Source organism: Conger conger, chromosome 15 (assembly GCF_963514075.1).
Source record: "Conger conger chromosome 15, fConCon1.1, whole genome shotgun sequence".
In the NCBI taxonomy this organism is placed as follows: domain Eukaryota; kingdom Metazoa; phylum Chordata; class Actinopteri; order Anguilliformes; family Congridae; genus Conger; species Conger conger.
This window is the reverse complement of record NC_083774.1, coordinates 11314214-11339739: the sequence shown is the minus strand read 5'-3', so window position 1 is coordinate 11339739 and position 25526 is coordinate 11314214. Positions and strand designations below refer to the sequence as shown.

General features: G+C 47.4%; 1 protein-coding gene across 1 annotated transcript; it reads right to left on the bottom strand.

Moving 5' to 3' along the window:
• Positions 1-932: 932 nt before the first annotated feature.
• lrp3 (low density lipoprotein receptor-related protein 3) lies at positions 933-25526 on the bottom strand. Its single transcript, XM_061222540.1, has 7 exons — positions 24805-25526; positions 23528-23575; positions 17771-17909; positions 10527-10732; positions 7245-8331; positions 6126-6258; positions 933-1745 (listed from the first exon to the last, which is right to left on the bottom strand). Exons 1-7 carry the CDS (start codon positions 24875-24877, stop codon positions 933-935), a joined length of 2499 nt encoding a protein of 832 aa, XP_061078524.1. The 5' UTR covers positions 24878-25526.

Genomic DNA, 25526 nt, shown 5'->3' with positions numbered 1-25526 from the left:
TTCTCCCTGCCGTCTTGAAAAGAGACCATTACATCACCACAGGCTGCTTTCTCATGCATCAGCAATTTTCACTTTCCACTGTGGTGAGGGCTGCCAAGGCTCAGCCACAATCAAGGGCTTCTGCTGCAGCTCTCTGCTCCATTAACAGAGTCTGACTGGAACGCCAGAGCGCACAGATCCACACGGCTAAGAGGAGCCATTCACACAGGTCTCCATTCAAGCCATCTAATGATTCCGTTTTCTCCTGAGTTCAAACTCCTCTCCGATCGGCCGACATACGAGCTCCATTTGTGGCGATGACAATAACTACTGCATGAAAGCAATGACAAAAACAACAGCAACAACTAAATCTTGTTTACACTTCATCCCTTTAAGTTCCACTGTCATTAAGACCATGACCCAATTTACTTGATTAAACAGCAGAAATTAGTTTGAAAAAAAAAAAACACAAAAAAAACAAGTAAGGAAGTCACAGGGTAGTCACTTCTGCAGGACCTGACAATGTTCTCTCTTGAAGCTGGTTTCTCGATCTCGTGTAAGGCAGGGGAGAGAAAGTGCATTTTTTGGGGATCTTGCTATCCAACAGCACAACATTCGCTTGCTGCTATGTCACATGACCCCCGTCTGTACCAGAACGAACTGGGACTGCAGCAATGAGGCGGAGCGGAAGGTCAGGGGTCAGGGGTCAGGACTGAGAAAGATCAAACAGAATTTAAATCAGAAGCAATTTTAAAAGCCTGCTGTTCGTGTTTGCTGTGAATTGGCGAGGTCCACCACACGCAGGTGTGGAGTTGTGCTGTCCAGCGGAGCGGTCTGTGGCGGAGGCGTGGGCGGGAGGGAGGGAGGGAGGCGCGTGAGGTCATGTTCCTGACAGCGGAGGCTCCTGTGGGACTGTGGGAGGAGAGAGAGAGAGCAGGCAGCAGCGTGCTGGCTCAGCACAGGAGAAGGGACTCGTCATCGTCCCCGTTGCTCCCGCAGCAGGCCTCCTGCCCTTCCTGAATTGGCAGTTCCACAGACGGGCACATCCGATTCGAGGGCCCCTGGCCCCGGGCCAGGGCAGGGGGGTGTGTGTCAGGGGGGCTGAAGGGCAGGCGGAGGTCTGCGCTGGGGGACATGCCCAGGGGAGTGTACCGTCGCAGAGCCACGTTGGCAGCCAGCCCCTGCACCAGTTTTCGGGAGGCCCTGCGGCTGTAGGTGTCGCACGGGTTCTCGGGGGCGGAGCTGGGCCGTCTGCTGGGGCCCGGCCTGTCCATCAGTCCTGAGAGCGGGTGGAGTCGGAGGGAGGCCCCGCCCTCTCGCCCCTCAGGAGACTGCACACCCGACTCCTCCGACTCCTCCTCCTCCGGACTGTCGGAGGCAGAGAGGGGGGAGGAGGGGGTGGGCGGGGACAGGGGCGTGGGCGTGGAGGGGGACAGGGGCGTGGGCGGGGAGTCCGCGGGGGGCTGGAACAGGGCCTCGGCGTGAGCCTGCAGGGCCAGTCCCAGGGCGGTGGAGGAGCAGGGGGAGGGCGTGAGCCCCGTGCCGCCCCCCGCCCCGCCCACGGCCTGGTAGCTGTGCGAGCGGGTGAGGGAGGGGTGGGCGGCCCCGGGCGGGGTCAGCAGCGGGATCTGGCCGCGCAGTCGGGTGCCGCGGTGGAAGAGCCGGCTCCACAGACGGCCCAGCCGGCGCCGTGACGACACGCGGCGGGTGGAGTGCCGCCGGATCTGCCGGCGCATGGCGGTGCGGATGTTCTGGAGCATGGACGCCTGGGGGAGGAGAGAACCCACATGCACCAGCCGGGCCTGGGACGGACACGCTTCATCCGACACCAGGCCCCAGGGCACACACTCCTGCCTCCGTCTGCCTCTTCTAAGCACCCCTGCTTAGCTTGCAACACATCTGCAACATGTCTGCTTACAGGGCATGCACACTGAAGCTGTATATCGGCTTTAGATTGCGCAGAGTAGAGGTATGAGTGGAGAATAGAGTTTTGGCATGTTTGCCCATTCCTGTCCAGTGTTCCACAAGCAGCTAGTGGCTGCCAACAGCCAACGAAAAGTCTACTTTCAATCGCAAAAGAAACAAAGAAACAAAAAAACCACCGCACAACACAGCACAAAGCAGTGTATGAGACTAGAAAGCACATGCAAAAGGCCAGAACATGCCCGGACATGCAGGACTGAGGAGAAAGAGGAGGACTGGAGAGAAGAGCGTGCGGGCGTATTTAAGCGGTCCTCACACAGCGAGCACCACAAACAGCAGAGATACAGTGGGAGGAGAGAAAGAACAGCTTGAGGGAGACATTTGGTGACTTTGCGTTGAGCAAGCGCCTCACGATCTCTCACGGCAGCACCAGTGTGGAGTGGGCGCTGCATCATGGCTGGAAGGCGCTGCCGTGATGACACACACTCTCATTCCCTCCGCTCTGAACTTACGCGCAGAGCCAACACGGACTCTCAGACGTTCTGCCGGGCAGCAGATCAAGCAGCGTGCCGTTACATTTTTTAAAATATGAAACGGCTCAATGTCTTCCATAAAGAAAATAACTACAAGAGAAATAATGCAATGTAGCAAGCAGAAGTGCTTAGAGGAAATATTTTATACTACATTAATTCCATCAGGGTATGATACTGTATTTCTATATATAGATATTTTCATTAGCGTTTGCCAGTTCTTTGAGCGTTTTTATTATTATGAATAAGTGCCGCTGAATATTGAGCAGCAGAGGAGCGCGTCAGCTGCACAAACTCCCCGTTGCTTTCTCGCGCTCGGCGAGTTTTCAAGGGCAAGCCGGTGGCATTGCTGCACTGTAATTCTCCACTCAGTGTAATGAAGGTTATTCCTAAAGCTCTCAGCCCCAACCGCTGAGCACATTAATTAAATTACTCTAACAACCCCAACAACAGCGTGCGCACGGTGACACTCTGCCTGCGCCGGGGCACGCAACCACGCGGGCTACGAGAGGCGTGACACGCTGGGGAAAATTAAATACTCTAATTATTGACTGAATTCCCTTTAATTGACACTCATTACGGGGAGCGGCACAGATATAACCCCAGTCTACAGACCGCTGAGAGGACAGCGTTGAGGGCGTTCTCGGCCCTAATAAAATATCTGCTTGGAGACGACGTGCTAAAGAACTCGACGAGTCCTACTGCATACTCTAATAACCAGTAAAAACCTGGATGTGGATCCTAATTCAGACAGGCAACTTAAAACAAGTAAAGAAAACCTGGAGGATATGCTAAAACTGGGGGGTGGGGGGCTAGCTTGTTAAATAGAGTAATATGCTACAACATGAGCCATGTATCTATCTGGCGTAGCAAAACCTGGATGTCAAGGAAAGCTTGGGCCACAGGATCACTGATCAAGCATCAGCCGTTTTACAGCCGGCAGTTTGTAACGGTTACAGGAAAGGCCAGTAGCTATGTTCAGTCACTCTAGGTTAATTGACAGCTGCTGACCAAGCAACAAATCATACCTTGAAAGTGTCACCTTCCTGTCAACGTGGGCTTCCTGTCAAAGTGGGCTTCCTGTCGACGTGGACTAGACAGATGGAACCCACTTCCCCATTCTCGACAGCTTATTATAAATGCCATAACACTGCCCTGGTATAATCAGTGACAAATGCTATGATCGACCTGAACATAATTGCCTGCGATATGCTAAATTATGTCACTTCACCTGTCAAAATTATGACACATTGTCTGTCATGTAGTTAATACACTTTTTTTTTTTTACACACAGATTCTAATTTGGTTTGATGCATCAAAGTAGGAATTCAGTACTGCAAATATGTTATATTGCCGAGTTGGCAAAAACGATGCTTTGTGACTTCAAATGTTCTTTCAACACACCTGATCTTTATGTCCATAACACACCTGAACAAACTATAAGATCACAGGCATCTCACTAAACCATCCTCTGGTGGCCAGCCCTTCTCATTCATTATTCCTGCAGTACTAAGCATTAGCATCTGAGCGTAGATAATAACTGCCTTCAACGAGGACAAAGAGAGCACTTACTTCTTTTATACCGAAGAGCAGCCAAGTCATCAGCAAATGCACCGAATGATCAATTACTTATCATTGCATATATTATTTATTTTTATATAGGGCATATGCTTTATAATGCACTATCTATTTTTATATATGAAGGGCACCGTAGAATTAACTGGTTTTACTGCATAGCCTGCATTCAATCAGCATGAAGCCATAACTTACAAGTGAGCATTACACCGTCTCTCCACAAACACAGTCTGGCGAGTTTCGCAAATTTGTTTGTGAAGACACAAATTCTGTATCTTCAAAAATATAGGCACTCTACAGGAACTGTACAAAACCTAGTCTACTTACAGAACGGGTGTCATTTCATCCACTTCCAGCACCATGATTATTTCACCAGGAATTTCAATTTAATAGCCTGATCAAGTGTTTGAGAGTGAGATAAATCAATTCCCAAAACATTACAAGCCATAACAATATATGATTACAACCTCATTTCTTTCACAGGCTAGTCAATTGGCTAAATGGTTAATGATGGAAACAACTACTTTAGCGTTATTTACACATATTAATATAATCCAATTAGTCATTTATTTATTTATTTAACATTTACCATTTACCATTAATCAGGATAGCTATAATATATTTTTCATTTTTTGGTATTTTTCAAACAGAGAACAAGTTAAAAACTGCCTTCTAAATGCACAATTAAATAGGCATTATATTAATGGCAGTAGTTTCTATAATTTTCTCAAGTATAGATTCTTGTGTTAGTACATCTACAATTAATGGGCTAAAATACGCGCTAGAACAGCCAAGGTACAGCACAGACATTGAAACAGCACCTTATTCGAGGACATTATTGCTTTCGACTTAAAACACCCTGTAGTATTTGCACCGGGAGAGCATTAAAAGAGGATGCAAGTTTGTTTCCCCAGTTGCTATAGGGTATGAAAAAATCTATCAATTTACTGTAATACCCTTTATGTACACGATGAATAAAGTGAAAGAATAACTCAACATACAGTATAAAACGCGTTTTCCCCTCCTTTGAGTCTAGGAGGGATCTGAGACCTGAACTACCGTCCAGCCGGGAGGCTTACGGGGTGGGAGACAGGGGAGAGCAGGGAGAACAAGTGCGACAAGTCTATCTGCGCCACTAAATATTATTTATTTATCCCTGCCCAGCCGTCTGGATACTCCTAAGCAGCGAGAAGAAATGGGGCCTGGGAGGCTAGGGACGCGTTTAATTCCCTGTGTGTTTTCATGATGGATGAGGGCTGAGAAGCCATTGGATGGGCTGGGGTTTCCAGAGCCCGGGCTCTTCCACTCGCCGAACCGTGACGTTTCTTAACAAGGCAGCGCGCGGAGGGAGGACGAGGGGCTTCGCCGGGGTCACGTACAACACGCCTTACGCGGCGGCAGCAGCGTTAATTAAAATGTGAATAGAAAAGGCCGTGCATATTGCCTCGGGTGTGTATGTCAAACACAGTGAATTATTTACACAGCGTTATGTTTCATTATGGATTTGCAGGGTTGGATGATGACCTTTCATTTGAACAGTTGGTGAAGTTATGGGGACTCACACCGGGTGGCTCAGCCTGATTAGACATTGTTCCAGTGGGCACACGGGCCTCACAGTCCAACCCTAAATCAGGACCATGCCATCAGGCCTGGGAGGCCTCTCAACAGGCAGTGTCGCCCAGGGTAGAAGGCACTGAGTCAACAAATCTCACCTTCACACCTGGGTGAAATATGAAATTGTGTTGGTTCCAATACACTGAGCTTGTCTGGTGTATTGGAACCAACGGAATACTCTCAAAAAGCAAAGAAACGTACCTTCTGGTCCCCTTGGTTGGCTCAGTTGCAGAAAGCAAGACATATTGAGCACAGAAAAGTATTAGAATCCAAAGTAATTACGTATGTGAAGCAGGTCCGCCCACCTTACAGGAGCAGGTGCTGCAGTGTACACGGTATTGTAAAAGAGCTGGAGAGCCCTCTGAGACGGCAGAGGAAGGTCAGCTGAGAGGGGTTCTAGATGGGGGAGTTCACCTGAGAGGGGTTCTACACGGGGGAGTTCACCTGAGAGGGGTTCTACACGGGGGAGTTCACCTGAGAGGGGTGGTAGACGGGGGAGTTCACCTGAGAGGGGTTGTAGACAGGGAAGTCCTCCACCGGTGGGATGAGGCCTTGCGCAATGAGCTGACCGTAGGAGGGCGGGGCCTCTCTCCTCACAAACTCCGCCTCCAGCCGTGTCATCTGGGTTTCAAACGCCCTGTGGTGAGAGACAGACAAACTAAGAGGATGTAAAACGAAACCTTCTGAGGACTGTCAATCAAGGTCACATGATGCGATTTCATATTGTTCTTTTTCTCCCACAACAGACAAATGATTTTCAACATTTTTTTTCTTACTTGGATGCCAAACATTACAGCATAAATGTGGAAAACACGGTTTGCAATAAGAAACAGGAATTTTAATTCCGTACTGAAGCATGTTCCAACACAGCAGCAGGAAGGACTAAAGAATAGTGGCGAGCCTTTGCCATTCATCAGACGGGGCAATTCAGCTCACAGGGAAACGCGCTCTCCATTTCACACAGCGGCTCCCATTTCAAATGTAGAGATCAGGGCCAATATTACTCTATGAATCATGACAGGTCCAAACGGCAGAATAGAATTATCCCCGCCGGCGGTAACGCAGCCGCTAAATCTGTCTCCCGCTCCCCGTGTCCTCTGCCACACGCTGTGGGGTCCGACCCAGACGCTGCAACAGGGAGCCAATTGAGAAACGTCCGGTCCGGTTACACTGAGGATGGATTAGCATAATCTCAGAACACAATACCCACAAAGCTACAGCGGATCGCCGTTTACTCCCGTCCTCTCTGTCATCAATTAGCCCGGGGGGGGGGGCAGTCTAGAGATGAGGCGGCGGGGAGGGAATTCTGGGTGGCTGCCAGTCCGAGTCAAACCGAGCATGTGCGGTAAAGATAGCGAGACGATGGCGTAGCGTGGGGTAAACCGAGGCTCATCTGTACTTGCGCGTGCGGTAAAGGTAGCGTGGGGTAAACTGTGAAGCGGGAGAGTGAGACGATGACGTAGCGTGGGCTAAACTGCACAGCGGGGCAGCGAGGCTCACCTGTACTCAAGCGTGTGGTAAAGACAGTGAGACCAGGATGTAGCGTGGGGTAAACTGTAAAGCGGGAGAGTGAGATGATGACGTAGCGTGGGCTAAACTGCACAGCAGGGCAGCGAGGCTCACCTGTACTCGCGCGTGCGGAGGGAGTAGAGCTTGAAGGCGCAGCCCAGCGCGATGACCAGCAGCAGGCCGCACACCAGGCTGCCGATGAGGGCGGCGGTGATGACCTTCCGCGGCACGGCCACCAGGCAGTCGCGCTCGTCGCTGCCGTCCTGGCAGTCCTCCTGCCCGTCGCAGCGCCACGTCTCGAAGATGCACAGGTTGGTGCCGCAGTGGAAGTTCCCCGGCTGGCAGTTGAAGCAGTTCTTCTCGTCCGAGCCCTCCGGGCACTTCTTCTGGTTGTTGCAGCGCTCCGAGGCGGGGTAGCAGGCCCCGCTGGCGCCCTCGCAGGGGTACTGGCCCTCCGGGCAGATGGGGCAGTCCTCCTCGTCCTTACCCGACGGGCAGTGCCAGTAGCCGTCGCAGCGCTGGCGCTCGGAGAAGCAGCCCTGGTCGCTGCCGCAGGGGTGCTCCCCGGGGAAGCAGTAGCCCTTCACCTGGTAGGTGGCGTTGAAGCCGTGGCCGGGCCCCCGGGGCTTGGCGTGGTACAGCACGGTCATCTGGCCGCGGCTGGACTCCACCACGGCGGGCCGGCGGTTGTTGCGGTGGGAGAAGGTCTGCAGGAGGTGGTCGCCGCGGTCGCCCAGGCCGTCGTACACGCGCACCGTGTCGCTGGGGCCCAGCTGCAGGTCCAGCTGCAGGACGATGCGCTTGGGGTCCTGCGTGTCCAGGAACCAGGAGCAGCGCAGGTCCGCCAGGCTGCGGTTGGGCCGGAAGAAGTCGGGCGAGGCGAAGGAGCCGTAGAAGTTGGCCAGCCGCTTGCCGCAGGACGTGTCGGGGCAGCTGGCCTCGTCGGACCCGTTGGCGCAGTCGCGGGCCCCGTTGCAGCGCAGCGTGTTGGGCAGGCACTGCGTGGACTGGGCCTGCGTGCACTGGAAGGTGGAGGGCGGGCACAGGCTGGGCCGGGCCTCGGTGGGCGGGGGGGCGCAGCTCTTCTCGTCCGTGCCGTCCCCGCACTCGTCCAGCCCGTTGCAGCGCCACGCCCGCGGGAGGCACTTCCCGTTCCCACACAGGAACTCCTCGTTCTGACAGCTGCTCTGGCCCAGTCTGCCTGCAGGGAGAACACAACACAAGCCTTACACACTCCACACACACACACACACTGCACACACACTGCACACAGACACACAGACACACACACACTCCACAGACATACACACCGTACACACACACACCCCACAAACTCCATGCACATAAACACCGCACACACTCCGCACAGACAAACACACTCCCCTCACAAACCAGAACATTAGTTCCCTGCCATTTTTACACAGAAAAACAAATGATGAAATGTTCTTGACTCATGTTGTTGTCATGTCTTTTGGGTGCTTAAGCTTTAGGGAATTAGCACTCAAACTGCTATGTGAAATTATTTGTTCCATTTCACATCCAACATTTTGGCATTTACCAACATCAACACAACACAATCATTCATTGCTGCTAAATGTCTAAAATCACTTTGAACTACATCACCTTCGTGCCGGCCAATTTCTGATTTAGTCCATTGCGGCTCTCAACAAAAATCTTGCAAATACAAAGAACCTTCGAACAAAATCAACACGCGCTTCCTGTTTGGCCGCGCTGCATTGTGATTGGCCGTGCCGCCTGCCCTCCAGCACGTGTCAGACCCAAGGACGTGCTGTTATTGGGTCACGCCGCGCTCGACAGGAGCCCGACAGCACCCGCAGTTCCAAGTAACCGAAAACACTTCCCCGTCCAGGATGCAACAAGAGGCGAGACCACACATCATCGACTATCACGGCTGTACACCTAGTACAGACAAATCCAACTCCTTCCCGTGCGATTCAGCCAGGCCCCCGATGGCTTAGGGAAAACATTCAGATCTGAGGCCAGTGATTTTCGCACCTACAGAAACAGGAGACGAGTTCTGCATATTGTTCGTTCCCTCAGCTTTATCGACCTCAGGAAGAGGCTCACAGCGCTGTGAAACAAGTGCCCATTGACTCCTGTTTGTTTTTGTTTTCTGGGGCACTTTCTAATGAGCATTTAGTGCCTAATGACACCCAATCAGTTATTTAATCTTCATTCACTGCAAGTAATTGGATCTGGTGCACTTAACAACAGCTTGAGCCTTTTCACTGGTGCCTCCAAATATGGGGTTGAGAGCTATGGGGGGAACGGAGGGCACAGAACCAAACAGCTAAAATGGATGGGTTAGCACGGGGCTAACATTGACTGTGAACATGTAGCCGCCCTACACTGACCCTGGATCAGACAAAGCTGTGGAACGTGATCATCGCAGTGGCGGCAGGTTTGGTGGCTGGACAGGGCGAGGAACCTAAATGACCGAAATCTGTCCTGACTCGAGCGGATTGGGCCATATTTTCCTGCCTCTTCAGCTCAGAGCATCAATCTCTACCTCGGCCCTTCAAACACGGTCCCCACTCCACAAAAACACACACCGATAAAACCAGACAACCCCACACACGCACACGCATGCGCACACACACACGCACACACACACACACACACACACGCACACACACACGCGCACACACACGCGCACACACACACGCGCACACACACACACGCGCACACACACACGCGCACACACACACGCGCACACACACACGCGCACACACACACACACACACACACACACACACACACACACACACACACACACACACACAAACACACACACACACACACACACAAACACACAAACACATATCCCAAAGCCCTTGGCTGCTATGTGAACAGAAAATGTCAATTACAGGAACTGCTGTTTTCAAGGTAGAAAGAAGCTGCGACATTGAACAGAACACATATTTGTACGGTTCAGCGGAAAGACAAAATGGGGTTCCAAAATTCACTCCTGCAGTACCCCTGTAAAGGCCGTTTGCAATTCCTGACACATAGTCAGCAGACAACTGTTTTTATATTAGCAGTTTTTAATGTCTAATGGAAGATGAATTTGCCCTCTTAATACCACATTAGGTCAGATTCATGTTACAAAGAATTCATAATCCATATTGACTTGAGGGCTTTAAATCAATCAAACCAGTTATCATAAAACTTAAAATTTTCTGTAATGTAACCCGATAAGCGTTTCCTTTTCAAAAAACATACATTTAAGTATTTTAAGTGCCAAGAGATGGGTTAGAATGAAAACCAGCAGACATGCAGTATCCCATGAGGGGACACTCATTGGGATATAGGCACACAGCAGGGACTATGGGGAGAAGGGTGTGTATCGGCACACAGATGACTAAGTGACCTCACCCCGGATGTAGGACAGGCGGAAGCCCTGGGCCTGCCCAGAGCTGTTGGCCTGGGAGTGGAAGTAGAGCCAGACCCTGCCCCGGGTGGAGATGAAGGGAGGGGGCAGGAGGGAGCCACACACCCGGTACTCCTCCCTCCATGTGGGCCCCAGCATCAGCCAGTCCCCCAAGCACTTCCCAGACTCCTCCAGGTCAAAGTTTCGGAAACTGCGGAGAGAGAGAGAGAGAACACAACGGGTTACCTGTGCCTGTGGAGAAGCACTGCAGAAACCACAAGTAAAATACATTATTCTCATAAAAGATCACACAGTAGTCCTTGACAACAATATCTCCAAATTACTTCACAACCGTTATTTTTCAGGCAGAATACCCAGCTCAGGATCTCAGGGAAGTTTGATAAAGGTGAACTCTCAAGAACATGGGCTTCATCAGACCAGCACAGCTGGGGATCAAAGGCTAGAGTACTCACCGTGAGGGTGGATATGGACTTAGAAATAAGTGCTTTAGGGCTGACTCTCTATCTAGGCCTTCTATTAATATATAATTACCCATTTTGTGGTATATAAATATTCCTAGGTTTGGTACTGCCACTGTAACCTTTAACAACAAAGTACTGGCTTGCTTCAGTAAATATCCAGTTGTATAAACAGATTGCATTATTTTTAAATAAACAATGAGCTGTGTAGTTCACTGTAGAAAGAGACTGCTAAACACACCTAGAATATGAAACATCATTATAAAATGCACCTGCAAATCAACAGTACTGTACTCAAACAGCACCATAACGTTTTGAAATGAGCTCCTGAAAACACTCAGGTGAAACCAATGCTTCTGCAAGCAGCTGAAATGGTTGGAAAAAAGTACTTTCCCTAAACACTCGCTTTAATACAACGTGCATAGCAAGTTTAAGCTCACAAAGATGATAGCCAGGGTTGAGTGGCTTTACGGACACATTTAAACAAGAAAATCCTGCTCTGAAAACCCTCAAAGAACCTGACCTGATATGACTACAGCCAGTCCTGAAAGCAAAAAAAGCTTCGCTCAGACAATCGTCTTTGTCATTCAACCATTTTGCCAGAGCTGTATGTTCTCTGAGTAGAACGTGTAAAGACTTGCATGTCTCCAGTCCTAAAACAAAGCCTAAAACTGCAGTTATCCTACATGAGCACAAATTGTCAGGCATCCCAGGATACAACAGGAGGCTCAATGGATATGCCAGGGCATCCCCAGCTGCAAGCTGCTGTTTTCACAACACTCTCTTATCAAGACATCGGAGAAGGCTCACTCGTGTGACCGCTCAAAATGGAACATAACCACTGTGCAGATAATATGAAAACAGCTCTTCTGGGGAATTCCATAGTAATAGCACAGCAGTGTTATGAGCATTTTCCTCCATCTGCAATATGGATTTCTTCATTTTTGGCGATGACAGTAAATTGTTATTTGTCATTCATATTTTTAACCACAAGTCACAGAAACTTGTACTTTATAGCTAAGCATTTCTGGGCCCAGATTTCGCAGTTCGAAACGCATCCAGTCCAAGCACACAATACCGAATCATCCGTATACAGCCCAAAAACCCCAGTGCAGCAGGGACTAACACTTCTCCACCACAGTACGAGACCGACTGCTTGTCTTTCGACAGTCCAATTCACCCGAGTTGTTGCTTATGCGATGTATTCACCGCATGCATGAATTTTAACAATAGGGGCAGGGGGTGGAAAGACCAGGCTCCGTACAGGCACTTCACCACAGGCATGAAATGACATTCTTCTTCTCTCACCTGAAAACAGGAGGGTCACTCACCCCTGCTTTCATGGCGCAAATCGCCCCCTTTTCAGCAGAAAGGGACCGTGAAGAAACATTAGGGTCTATGGAAATGCAGGAAATGGAAACGGCTCTGTCAGAAACTATCAGCAGTTTCCCAAGCACTTGACACAAGAAATCACGGCTGAAGCCTTCAGTGATAACAGAGGAGCACATTCACAGACACTGCAGGATCACGGCTGAAGCCTTCAGTGATTACAGAGGAGGACATTCACAGACACTGCAGGATCACGGCTGAAGCCTTCAGTGATAAGAGAGGAGCACATTCACAGACACTGCAGGATCACGGCTGAAGCCTTCAGTGATTACAGAGGAGCACATTCACAGACACTGCAGGATCACGGCTGAAGCCTTCAGTGATAAGAGAGGAGCACATTCACAGACACTGCAGGACATCAGACAGGAAGCAGGGAGGGTCATAATGAAGACACCCATGGAGAACTCAAAGTACACAAATTAATATACTTTACTGCAATATAACTGCTCCACTATTGTATGTTGTGAAAAACATACACCTTCAAAACCTTCACTCACTGTTCAAAAGATAATGGATCCTTGGTGTCTTGAACACTTAAGAGGCCAACAGGTCTGAGTCGGGTTCGTTATAAAGCAGTATAATACAGACTAGGAGACAAAAACTGATAAAACGATGACAGTTGAATACTTTACTTTAACAGTAATTGTTCCATGTTAAATTTTGCTGTGAGATCAGTGCAATTTCACTGCACAAACAATGCAGGTGACTTTAAAGGGGAATTTCCCATTTTACAGCCAAAATCATTACTAAACACATTGGGCCTCAATTTAAGTCTACTGCCTCAATTTCATTTTTACTGTGTCACAGCAACGATTTCCAGGCAATGATGACACCCAGGTAGAAGACCACACGAGAATGGATTCAGAAAATTCAGCGGAGGCGGTAATTCGATTGAAACTAAAATAAGATTAAAAAGCCTTGGTCATGTTTGCCTACTTACAGTGACTTAATAAAGAAAACAATATATCTGTCACAATAACACAGATTATTAAAACAACACCACCACCATCTGAGGTGATGCGTCATTGCATCCAAATCATCACTTCGAATTGAGTTTTGCAGATGTACACATTAAAGGTTTGACACAGGTCAAACCCGTTATTCTGAGAGTGAGAGGGAGCATACCAAACTGGGATTACTGGGTGGAGATCAGCTTGACACACTGGCCACGCTCCAATCTTTGGGGGAAACAATCTTTGAAAAAAAATGCCCAGAGAAGAACTACCCTACTCGGGACATCAGAGTTATGTTTCCTCTGAAGCAGGGATAACCTGCACAGATTATCACGCTGAGAGAAGCAGGCAGAGTTTATTACGAAGTCCTCCGTGGGGAAATTCTGTGATGAATTAACGCAATCCAGAGAAACTCCCCGGTACACAACTCGAAAAATCAGGTGCAGCAGATCCACTTACCCTCCTGCTTAATAACCTCCCAGGTGTGGGCCTCCCTGCAGGAGAACACCGTTTACCCAGTGGAGGGGAATCAATCCAGGGGAACGGCCAACCCAACACACAGGCCTGTGTTCTCCCATTAAGACTGTCTCCGCTTCTGTTTTCTTAAAACCTGCTTATTTTTCTTTACTTTAATACTATCCTATATTGGTGGTATTGAACTACAGTGTCCACAGTTTCTCTCTCCAGCAAAAAGAAAAGGTATAATCAGCAGTTTCTAAGGAAATGCATGCAGAGGTAGCCGCTCACCGCTACTGCCAGCACAAAGGCTGCAGTTATGAGATTTTGATTGACATTGATTGTCGGTGACCGAGTCCACTTGCTAGAATTACCCCGAGCTCAGAGCTCAGACAGAAATTGAGGGGAGAAGTGCTATCGGATATCAGCGTCTCACATTCGCACATTCATACAGTCTGGAGGTACAAAAGGGTACAGCTGAACTGCTGCGCCGGGGCGGCTGAATCTAATCACATCTGATCAGATAAAGAACACCAAAAAAAAACATGCCAAGCAGCAGCTCCACGCTGAGGCTGTCACGGAATGAGATTAAAGTTAGGTAGGAGTGAACGCCGGGATTTTCCACCCGCCCGCCACAAATTAATTCCAGTCCGGTGTGCTGCCCCCTCCATTTCCGTTTTGGCCAACAGGCCCCCTGGTTTCTCTGTAGCAGCCAATGGGTCTCACTCATTTACCGTGCAACTGAAATAAGAGTTCCTCAACGGTCTTACTTTAAATGGGGCCATAATCGCAGGAAACGTCAGAGCGAAGCAGATTTTCAGAAGCATAGCAGGTATGACGGATTTAGCGAGAAAAAGGTCCCTTCGACTGTGAACCGGGCCCAGCTGACACACTTTCAAATTATCCTTATCGAGTTAATTAAATTATTTCGGCGTGCGTATCGGGAATTAAAATAAAGGCAATTACGCGCAGAGCTCCCTGCTGATGAGCGTGGTCTCCTGCTGTGTGAGCAGGAGCTGTGTCTGACTGCCTGCTGACTGCAAGCCTCCATCACAGCGCTGCAAGTCAGCGAAGCCCCAGGCCGCTCGTTATGTTCTGCGCACTCGTTAAAACGCAGGCGCCTCGGCGAATCAGAAACTTCAATCATCCCTGCCAATCACAGGCAGCCCCCACCCCCTCGGTGTGTGCGGGACTGCGGAACGACGCCCGATGCCACGGCACCGCCACCTCCTCCCACGGATTCCTCCCACGGATTCCTCCTGCGCATTCCTGCTTTTGTTACTTTTTTCCCCCCTCGCTGCCTCGACCACATGAAAATTTATAAGGCAAAAAATGAAAAATAAAAAGGCAACAAAATGCAGCGGCTGGAATGAGAAATGCGAGAGAGAGTTTATCTCCATGGGAGCCCGGGCCATCCGCTCTGCAGTATTGATCCTCAGGAACACTCGGCTCTCCTCTCGGCCAATCAGTGATGGTCTCCATTCATTCCACTGTGAGGTCAGCCATGCCACGCTTTTAACTTGAGTCGTGCCATTCACCGGTTCATGCCAGTCCTCCAGCAATGCATTCACACCCTCGCCTCTAACTAGCCGAGCTGATCACGACGTTTTAGTCCATCTTCATTCATGGGCTCATTTCAGCTTGCAAGGTCCCTAGGACTGGACTGCATTCAGTGAAAGTGTAAAGGTATAATAGGTAATTTCAAACTTCTAACGGTCAAGAGAGGAATAGCAGCAACACACTCCTTCAAACCACAACACTGTTTATCCCTCCCCCTTCTCTGTGAACGCGCTGATGTTGGAACGCCATTGGCTGTGGCAATTAGAACCAATTTTCAACGAATGAGCTTAAATTATTGTACAGCTATACAATGTTTTGGTACAGAGTGTCAGGCCGTCAACTGCATATTTTGAAACCCGAATTTAAGGACTATAAACACAGGCAGAGGGTGAGTCAACATGTCAGTGAGCCTTTTTCAATGATAGGAAGGGATTTACAACGGTCTTCTAACAATGTTTTAACACAAAATTCTTACTTGTTGTACATTTAAGACAAGCCCTGGTGGTCATGAACTATTTACCCTTTAACGGTTGATGAAGAGTGGCTGTGTCCCACAAGAGACCACAAGACAACACGGTGGAAAACAAGAAAGCGGAGGCAACTCTCAGACTTAAGTTCTGGATGAACTCTGCACTCACGGATGCAAGTAAAAGCAAATCCGTTTAAATTCAGGGACTCTGAAGATGACAGATGTTTTCCAAATTCCACCCTTCAGCAACATGTCAATTAGGGGCTTGTTAGATGGCAAGAGCAGAGTTTCAGCCTGTCAGCTCCTAATAACTGCCGTATTGATTTTTTTGCCGGCCCAGGCTGTCATCCGAGCATGTTTGAGTCAGACACCTAAAATACACTCACAAAAGTAGTGGGCAGTTTTGCTATTCACAAGGAAACTTCACGTTACTGGAAACTAATTTAATTCTTTAAGCTGGTACAATCAAGACAGAAATAAATAATTAATCAAAAAACCTGATTAATAACAAGGTGTGTGACCACATCCATATGAGTAAATAAAATGTCCACATAAGCTTATAAGCTTAATATTTATCAAACCGTGGTGCCATTCTCTCCCTCAAGTAAATGGTAAATGGTAAATGGTTGGCATTTATATAGCGCCTTTATCCAAAGCGCTGTACAATTGATGCTTCTCATTCACCCATTCATACACACACTCACACACCAACGCCGATTGGCTGCCTTGCAAGGCACCGACCAGCTCTTCAGGAGCATTTAGGGGTTAGGTGTCTTGCTCAAGGACACTTCGACACAGCCCGGGCGGGGATCGAACCGGCAACCCTCCGACTGCCAGATGACTGCTCTTACTGCATGAGCCATGTCGCCCCACACACAAATAACAAGAGTTGTTTCCATAACCATAAATATAATGTATTGATTTTGAAAAAATCTAAAATTAACTTAAAAACTTCAGAAATGAAAATGCTTCCTTGATAATATGTTGCCTTTTGTCAAGACTGATCCAGGACGTATAAAAGACCAATTTATATGCTACTGTCACAAGAGTGACTGTGCTAAAAATTATGCCAATACTGAGGGAAAAATGTTGATGCATCATAAATAAAAATCCAAAAAAGTCAAACTATGCAAGTTGAAGTCAGGGATCTAAGACATCAGCCACTAAGACTAATCTGCTGATCTTATCTGTAGAACGGAAATATGGCCTACAGCTTCGCAATAAAATAATTCCCTTTTCATTCAAGCGATTGTACTTTAACTGAAAACCATGGTCACACAAAAATGAAAAGCGAAGAATGGCCTGTCCAGCTATCCAAAATGTGAGACATTCTCCCTGCAAAATGATGACAGCGTACATCTGACCTGAAGAGCTACAGTGACTGTGTGTGTGCATGTGTGCGTCTGTGCATGTGAGTGTGTGTGTGTGCGTGTGTGTGCACGTGTGTGCGTGTCTGTGTGTGACTGTGCATGTGTGTGCGTGTCTGTGTGTGACTGTGCACATGTCTGTGTGTCTGTGTGCGTCTGTGTGCGTCTGTGCGCGTGAGTGTGTGTGTGTGCATGTGTGAGCGTGTGTGTGCGTGTCTGTGTGTGACTGTGCACGTGTCTGTGTGTGTGTGTGTGTGTGTGTGTGTGTGTATGTGTGTGTGTGTCTGTGTGCGTCTGTGCGAGTGAGTGTGTGTGTGTGCATGTGTGAGTGTGTGTGTGCGTGTCTGTGTGTGACTGTGCACGTGTCTGTGTGCGTGTGTGAGCGTGTGCGTGTCTGTGTGTGTGTGTGTGTGTGTGTCTGTGCGCGTCTGTGCGCGTCTGTGCGCGTGAGTATGTGTGTGTGTGCGTGTGCGTGTGTGTGTGTGTGTGTGTATGTGTGTGTGTCTGGGCTTCCACCTTGGCCTTGCATCAGAGGTGAACCACCCAGTAAACACAGGCCTGCAGCAAGGGCTTTACCTGATAGTGATGACATCGCCCTTATCGCCCTGGATGTCCCAGCTGCAGTTCATTCCTGGGGGGTAGTTCAGGGGCCAGGATGGGCTGTAGATGACCCCCCTCCTCTCTGCGTGCAGCTCCACCTTCCCACTGCAGGCAGCTGCACACAAAACAAAAACACATCTCTGAGCATCTCTGAGCATCTCAGAACACCAGAGGCTGTCGCACACACAGTCATCCTCAGAACATACACACGCAAGCTTAGCATGCATGCACTCTAAATGCCTACTTAACTTCCCCAACACATCTCCTACACATACAGTACTATGCTCACTAGACAGCATGAATACATTGACTTGTACATCAGACTACATCAGGGATCATCAAATCTGGCCCTCAAATCCAAATCCAATCCTGGTTCTCTTTTCTCCTAGGTCCGTTAGTGCCAGACTGACTCCCAGGCAAGATGCAAAGGGAGGGTAGAAGACCAGCAGTTCCATGGTAGGGCCATGGTAGCCCTATAGTTCATCTAAGCGCTCTCACTTGGACATGGACTCCCATACAGTCATACTATAAAGGAACTACAGCCTGATCAAACTTTCATGGACACCTCACCCCATCCTTGAAGACTTGAGCCCTCTTGGGACACCCCTGTCAAGAGCAGTTCAGCCAGTGAAATTGCACTGGCAAAGTTCATATGAAAAATTCAGCAGATCTCCCAGGAACAGGAGACTTGATTATCGCCGTGAGACAGTGGAGCACACAAGGTCCTTTGAGAATGACTTTTTAATACAAATGGATGCAATTTAGGTCTAACAATGCCAGCTAGCTGGTTTGTTGCTCATCGGTAATTTATTTTTCAAGGTAAGAACAAATATAAAATGTTATTAAAGTGTATTATAACAGAAAAATATTTTCCCCATCAGCAGCCATTTTTGTTTGCGCGCACAACTGTTAGCTAACATTCGCTAACGTTTCTGGCAAACATAATTTGTGTTAACAAACGTTAGCTAATGAACTCACGTCTGATGCATACAAGTGACCCTTACACCTGCATTTTACACCCCTCCACCCCCTACGGCCTGACCACCTACATCCCCTCCTCTCACATATCTCAGGAGAGAAGTGCAGGTGACACACACCAGAGCAACAGAACCCTGTAGTGTGGGAAGCAAAACGGGGTCAAGCCTCAGCCCAGCCATCCTGACATTTCTGTCCCCGGAGGAGGGGGGAGAGGGGGTGACCCGCATTCAGCACCAGCCTGACACCTGATAACGCATTCCCAGCCTGCTCTGCTCTCACGGGAGGGAGGTGTGTGTGTGTGTGTATGTGTGTGTGTACGCACGTGACCTTTGTGCGGCGGCAGCAGTAAAACAGCCTCGACTGCCACGTCTGACCCTGGAGAAATCAGAGCTGGTCTGAAGACACAAACAAGCACAGATCCCTCAGATTCTCCCAGCCGGGGTTAAGTGTGGGTCGCAGCCTCTCAACCTGCACCTCCCGGGAGGTTTGATAAACTCCGCCCTCCACAGCAGATCTGTAAACCTGACCATAACGGACAACAATGTAGCACAATATATGAGGATCAGAGTCAAGAACGGGTAGTTGCATTTATTTACTCTGAGGGTTTTACCTCAGAGTAAATACATCAATGTACATCCCTAACTGTGCAGCCTTTCAGATCCTACGCTTTGCCCCCCATCTTCCTTCGATGGATCTCACCCTGGATCTCATCGTCAGTGTCCATCATACCGCGAGGCTCAGCAGATGGACTTTAGATCATGCTTTGTTACGGCACAGAAGAGATCTGATAACATTTGACAAAAATGGAAAGAGGAGATGTAGTGATAATCTCTCTCTCTGAGACAAAATACAGAGCTGGGCTAAGTGGCAACAGTGCATCTCTATTCTGTGAGCTGGTGTGTTTACCCTGAGCTTAAAACGCATCACCAACTGAGTGAGGAAATGTAATGCAACACTCAATTATGTATACGCACATATTTTGTGCAAAAAGAAATCTGGGTTGAACGTGGCTGTTTTTTTTTGCTCCTCAAATCAAAAACACTACAAAGGCTGTAAAGACGCTGAAGTCTGAGAGAATTTGATTAACTCTAATCTTAGATCTTCCACAAATCAAAGTCTCTTTGTTCTGGATTTGGACAGCGTGACCGCAATTGTTTGAAGTGACTGTTTATGCCAGTGAGTGTCAGGGCTCACTGTGCAGGCCAATGCCTTGTTATAAATACAAAGCATTCAGAAACTTTCATTAGTGTGCGACAAAGCCAGGCAGTAACACACGGGAATGTGAGAGGAAAATGAATTAGGGCAGTACATCTTTCACTGTGGAGGTTTCAGGAAGTTCACAATTAGCACACTTCATATGCGTTTGCCAGTCCACCTGACAATGGTTTTTTCTCCTGGTAAATAACAACTGCCAACTCTCCACAACAGCCAGCTGAAATGAGTAACCACCAACAAACGAGACAACTGGACTCTTTCTTAAAGTCGAGCGTTTGAGAGGAAGGATGATAGAGTGAAACAAACAATGTTAATGAACATGTCCCTTGTCATCTCTCTCCAAAAAGACTGGCAGTACAAGAATACCCCTTCCCAGGCCAAGTCCAATTTGAGGCGACAATTTCCACTACCCATTCATTCATTGATTCCAGTTCCCAGTGCATTCAAGAGGTCAGGCTCATCTACACTCCAATTCAACAGCTTCACCCCATCTATGACAGCGGTTTTCTGGAGACATAAGGACACGGGTTCACCCCTGTTACAGTCAGGCAAAAATCACCTACGAATGCATTTTCCAAAACCTATTTATCAAGCTCAAGGTACAGGACTTCACCGCCCCCTCCTCCCAACCCATTCATTAAAGCATGCAGAGATATTCTCGGCTTATCTGACCTTGCTTTTAATAAGTGAAGGGTCCACTGGCCTTCTGCTCCAGGTCTAACATGCTATCCGGCATAATTGCTTCGAAATCGCTTATTCGCCTGTTATATTTCCAGTGCACTGCAGTGTCATTATTCAATGTCAGTGATGACTTCTACACAGAAAGTTACCTCAAAACACTAAGCACAAGCAAAACGAACCAGACAGCCAAGCTTACATTAGGTTCACAGGGAGTAAAGAGGATGTGTGTTGCGCTTCCATTTTGCTTAATGTTTAGTAAACAATGACATCAGCTCCCACAGGCTCCCAGCATAGACTCTCTATCCGTGTGACCTGAAATGGCCTCTCCTCATCCTGCCAATTTCGGGTGCAGGATGAGAAAGCGGGCTGGCATAGGCTGACCTGACTGGAATAGCCAAGCAGAAATACCAGGCACATTAACCGCTTTACTGTGACCCAATGCATGGTCTGTAATGCACCACTGTCACAGAACCGGCAACACTCCGAGTTCAACCACATCCACACCAGGTTTCCTGGACACCCAAAATGACTGTTTTATTGTGCAACAATAGAAGGAAGTAATAATGAATGAAAATGACACAAATGTGTTTTCATGCATGAGAAAGAAATATTTATACATTCTGTAATGTACTGTATTGGGCCAAGTTCTGGGAGATCACAGTAAGGTTGGAATAATGTTTTTTTTCACAGACTAGTTAAAAAAACTGCCAAACGCTGAACGGGTGTGTCATTCTGCCTGTGTGCTTTTCAGAATCTATTTAAGTGTTAATACACATGCATTCGTGTGACTGTTACACATACCTACAAACACCTACAGCAATCACAAGGTACATAATATTTGTTTATAAACATATAAAGCTCAAATGTAATTGGGCCACTGAATGATTATTTTGAACATTCAAAGGAGTCAAATTTGGATTAAGGATAATGCAGAATAATTGCAGTATAATTACACGTCCTCAAATCCTGTTAATGCCAATTCTGTCACTGTGTCAGATTTGGGCTCTAATCTGCGTCATTACTTCCTACACATCACACATTATTCTGTCAAAGAAGAAAACCAATTAGCCCGGATGGTGGGCCTCGGTACACGCAGCTGGGTTGTGTTAATAAACAGCCAAAACAACAGGGAATGGTTGCATATCCATTATCACCTAGCCAAAATTGTTTGAGGCCGAGCCTTGACCTGTCTTCAGACTGAAAAGTTCCGCCATCCTTGTTTGAGATGCATCCCGTTTCTGGATCAAAGTCCTGTGGCATTTCCCTGACAGGGTCCCCGACATTGTAGCCACTGCCATAGATCTTGATAATAGCCTTCGCCAGGCGGTACAAATCCTACCCCGCAGCAAATGAATCACACACAGGTGCACAGATATATCGGTTACGGTTCATCCTTTCTTCCCTTAAAATTATTCAGCATTCGGTATTTAGAAATCTGCTTGATTTATCATTTTGCTAAATGCTCAGTTCAGAGAATTAAATGTAGCAGTCAAGGATTCTGAGGACTACCAGAAATTAACCACCGCTGGATCTAGCGTTCACAACATTTCACAACCCACGGTTCTACTAAACGCACTACAGGGAGGATAATTAAAAGAAGAAGAAGAATTTGGCATGTCCTTGCTCACAGCAATTTTAAAAATTGTAAATTGTGCTCACAACACCTATGCAGAAATGTATTAATAATGGAAAAAGGTGGATGACCAAAACCCTAGCCAATCACTGTGTGGCAGAGAGCCCATGTAGGACTGATACACAGCACTGCCAATCTGGCCTGTAAGTGTGTGTGTGTGTGTGTGTGTGTGTGTGTGTGTACTTGGCGATGCAGCAAAGAGCTTTACCCTCATTGTTAATGGCTCATACTGACTTAATGCAGCTGGGTCCTTTACCCCTCTCTCTGCGCAAACTATGGGCCCTAATCTTCAGGATTACTTCTAAAAATAAAGAATAATAATAAATAAATAAATAAAATGGAATCACTGCCATTATGAATCAGATCAACATTAATCTACCACAAAACTACTGATCTCTACTTTCCCAATAGCAGTAAACAAACCTGACTCAACTGCTCAGCCAGTTGTGTTGGCGATAATATGCACATGCAGTCAGGGTGAGCATGCAATGTCCAAGGAGACCAGGGAGAGGGAGAGAGGGAGAGAGAGAGGGAGAGAGGGAGGGGGAGAGAGAGAGAGAGAATTCTACTCTGCTAGGAGGAGGTAATGAGGCAAAAAAGTTGACACTTCCACCTTTCCTCATTGCTGTTTAAGGCCCACTCACACCCAAGAGATACAATCAATGACAATACACTGAAATCCAATCAAAACAGGCAGCTGAACTACACAGCTTGCAAAACCCGAGACAGCCAGATAATAAGTCAAATGACTCAAAGGATTAAATAACCATAGTGCTGGCAACTGCTCCATGAGTTGTGCATTCTACCGTTCTGATGCCAATTATAGTTTTAACCACACTAGAGGCAGCTGTCCAACATGTGTGGTACCTTATTGAAAGTTGACTTTGTCTCAGGAACATCTAGTGATAAAAACTAGGTCAACACACCTGCCTGATATTAATTGTTCATGACTTCATGGGATTAAAGTTTTTAGAAGGGAGCGAGCAGCAATGAAACATGTTTTTTTTTTTTTTTTTGCTACATGAACCTTGAGGAAGCACACAATGTAGCGATTGGAAGCGTGACGCGACCTGCGGCCTACAGGCTCACATTCATTGTTCCGGGTACAAAGAGGAGCCCTACGGGTAGCTCTTTTCCAACTCCTGGAGGGGAGAGAACAGGTTTAATCTTCTGTTGTGAAATTCCACATTCGAGTTACAATCTGTCATGACTTGCAAGAGTCTTACCCAGCAGTACCGCTGTGCACTCGGTCCTCCGAACAACGACGACACAGGCTGCCAAGAAAAGGGAGAGAGGAAGAAAAAAAAATGTATAATGAGCAACACACAGAATGTTTTAAGGTAAACGAAGAGACCTGTACCTAGCCTGCAAAGGCACACGGCTTGATGGTGGATCTCCTGCCTCTCCCAGGGGTTCGCATCTGGGCTTGTGCCAGACAAAGGGCTCCCTGGCTTCACCAGGTAAACTAGGCCGGGCAGAGACTACCTGGGAGAAGGCGTAGTGAGGCAGGGAGAAAAATCTGGATTCCTGCCTCAGCCCCCTCATTCTCTCAAACGCATACTTTAATCCGTCCGAGATCACAGGAGAGGAGAGACTGAAACACTGACAGTTGATAAGAGCTCCATCCTTGCACTGCCAAACGGCTTGTCAGATGATGCAAGCGGCAGCTTTCCCAATGAAAGGGACAGATCCTCTATCGGGGACAGTCAGTAAAATACAGGAGGAGCCGTTAACTGCAACTTCTGTCAAGCACACGGCAAACACTCTTGTATCAAATCATGTTTTTTTTTTTTGTTAATTGAGGTAAAGGTGTATTTTGGTGTGTAATTAGGAATTGCATGGAATCGGTAAAGTCATGTTAGGTCAATGTATTAGTCGAACTTGAGAAACACTTCTTTAATAACGTTATGAATCCGCAGTTCTGCACCCATCGCATGTTACTCTGAACGACTAGTTTTATGATAATTTCTACATTTCTTGGTTGCAGAGGTCGGTGTTCTAGAGATGGGCATACTTAATATGATATGTTGTGGTGGGGCACATTATTTTCTAAATTACATCAAAGAATTTCATTCAAAGAATCCAACGTAAATTGTTAAAGACAATGAAGCTGTATGTTCATTACAGCAGAGTCTAGCCGCTTGTGCACCAACCGGTAAATGTATCATAAATTACTATGTCTGGAAACATATAAAACATGTTGCACTCTGCAGTATTAACCCACAAGTTTATTCAACTCAGCGAACACATACGTAGGATCCTCCACTATTACCACACATTAACTGTTTACAGTTAGGAATCTGTCACTTGCTACTTTGTAGCACCTTGTTGTTGCAACATTAAATAATAACAATAGATAACATCCCACTATCGCTTATAAACAAAAAACTGAAGCAAATGCACGGTATAACACCAAATACAAATATATAGGCAGACGCTTGCGTTACGGCTGTGAGGAAATTAAACGGGTGTATTCTTTAAATTCGATATGCAAAACACTTACCGACACAAAACACAGCGAATCGAATGGAAATCCATTTAACCACAGGCTCTATCGTTACAGTCCTCTCCATCATTCGAAATAGCCAGGCAATTCTTTTGTCATCCTGGAAATTATTTTCTGAACATCTGCAGCTTTCGGGGGCGCCTTATGCCATTTTAGAGACATTAGACAATTCAATCAGTCTTTTACTACGGGGTAGCTGTTAAAGCTGCAGAAAGAAATAGTACATCTTCGCGAGCTCAGAATGGAATACCACCGCCAACCTCTGAAAACGGGCGACGGATGTGTTCCTTCATGGTTGATGTCTTTTCGAATCGGTGCAAGTCTCTGCATGACTTCGTGGGCGCACTGGAAAAAAAATAACTTTGCTCCAGAATTACATTCCCATATGTATATCGTTCGTTTGTATTTTCCATTCCTTCCTTTGTTGCCGTTTTTTTGAATTTATTGTTTTGCTAGTCAGCTGTACTGCGTTCATCTCGGTTCATCTTCACCTACCAAGCAAACATGCCATTTGCTAAATGGTGTTGGTCGTTTGGATAAGCTGGCAGAAAAGGATAACAATGTTCCAGTTTACACCTGGGTCTTCAGGAGGATGAATCGACAAACATTCAACGCCGGTAGTTTGATTGCACGCAAATGTACATATTAAGTCAACTCAAGAGGCTTGAGGGGGAAAAAAGTCAAGACGAAAAATAGTAGCTGCAGAAATCCCTTTTTCT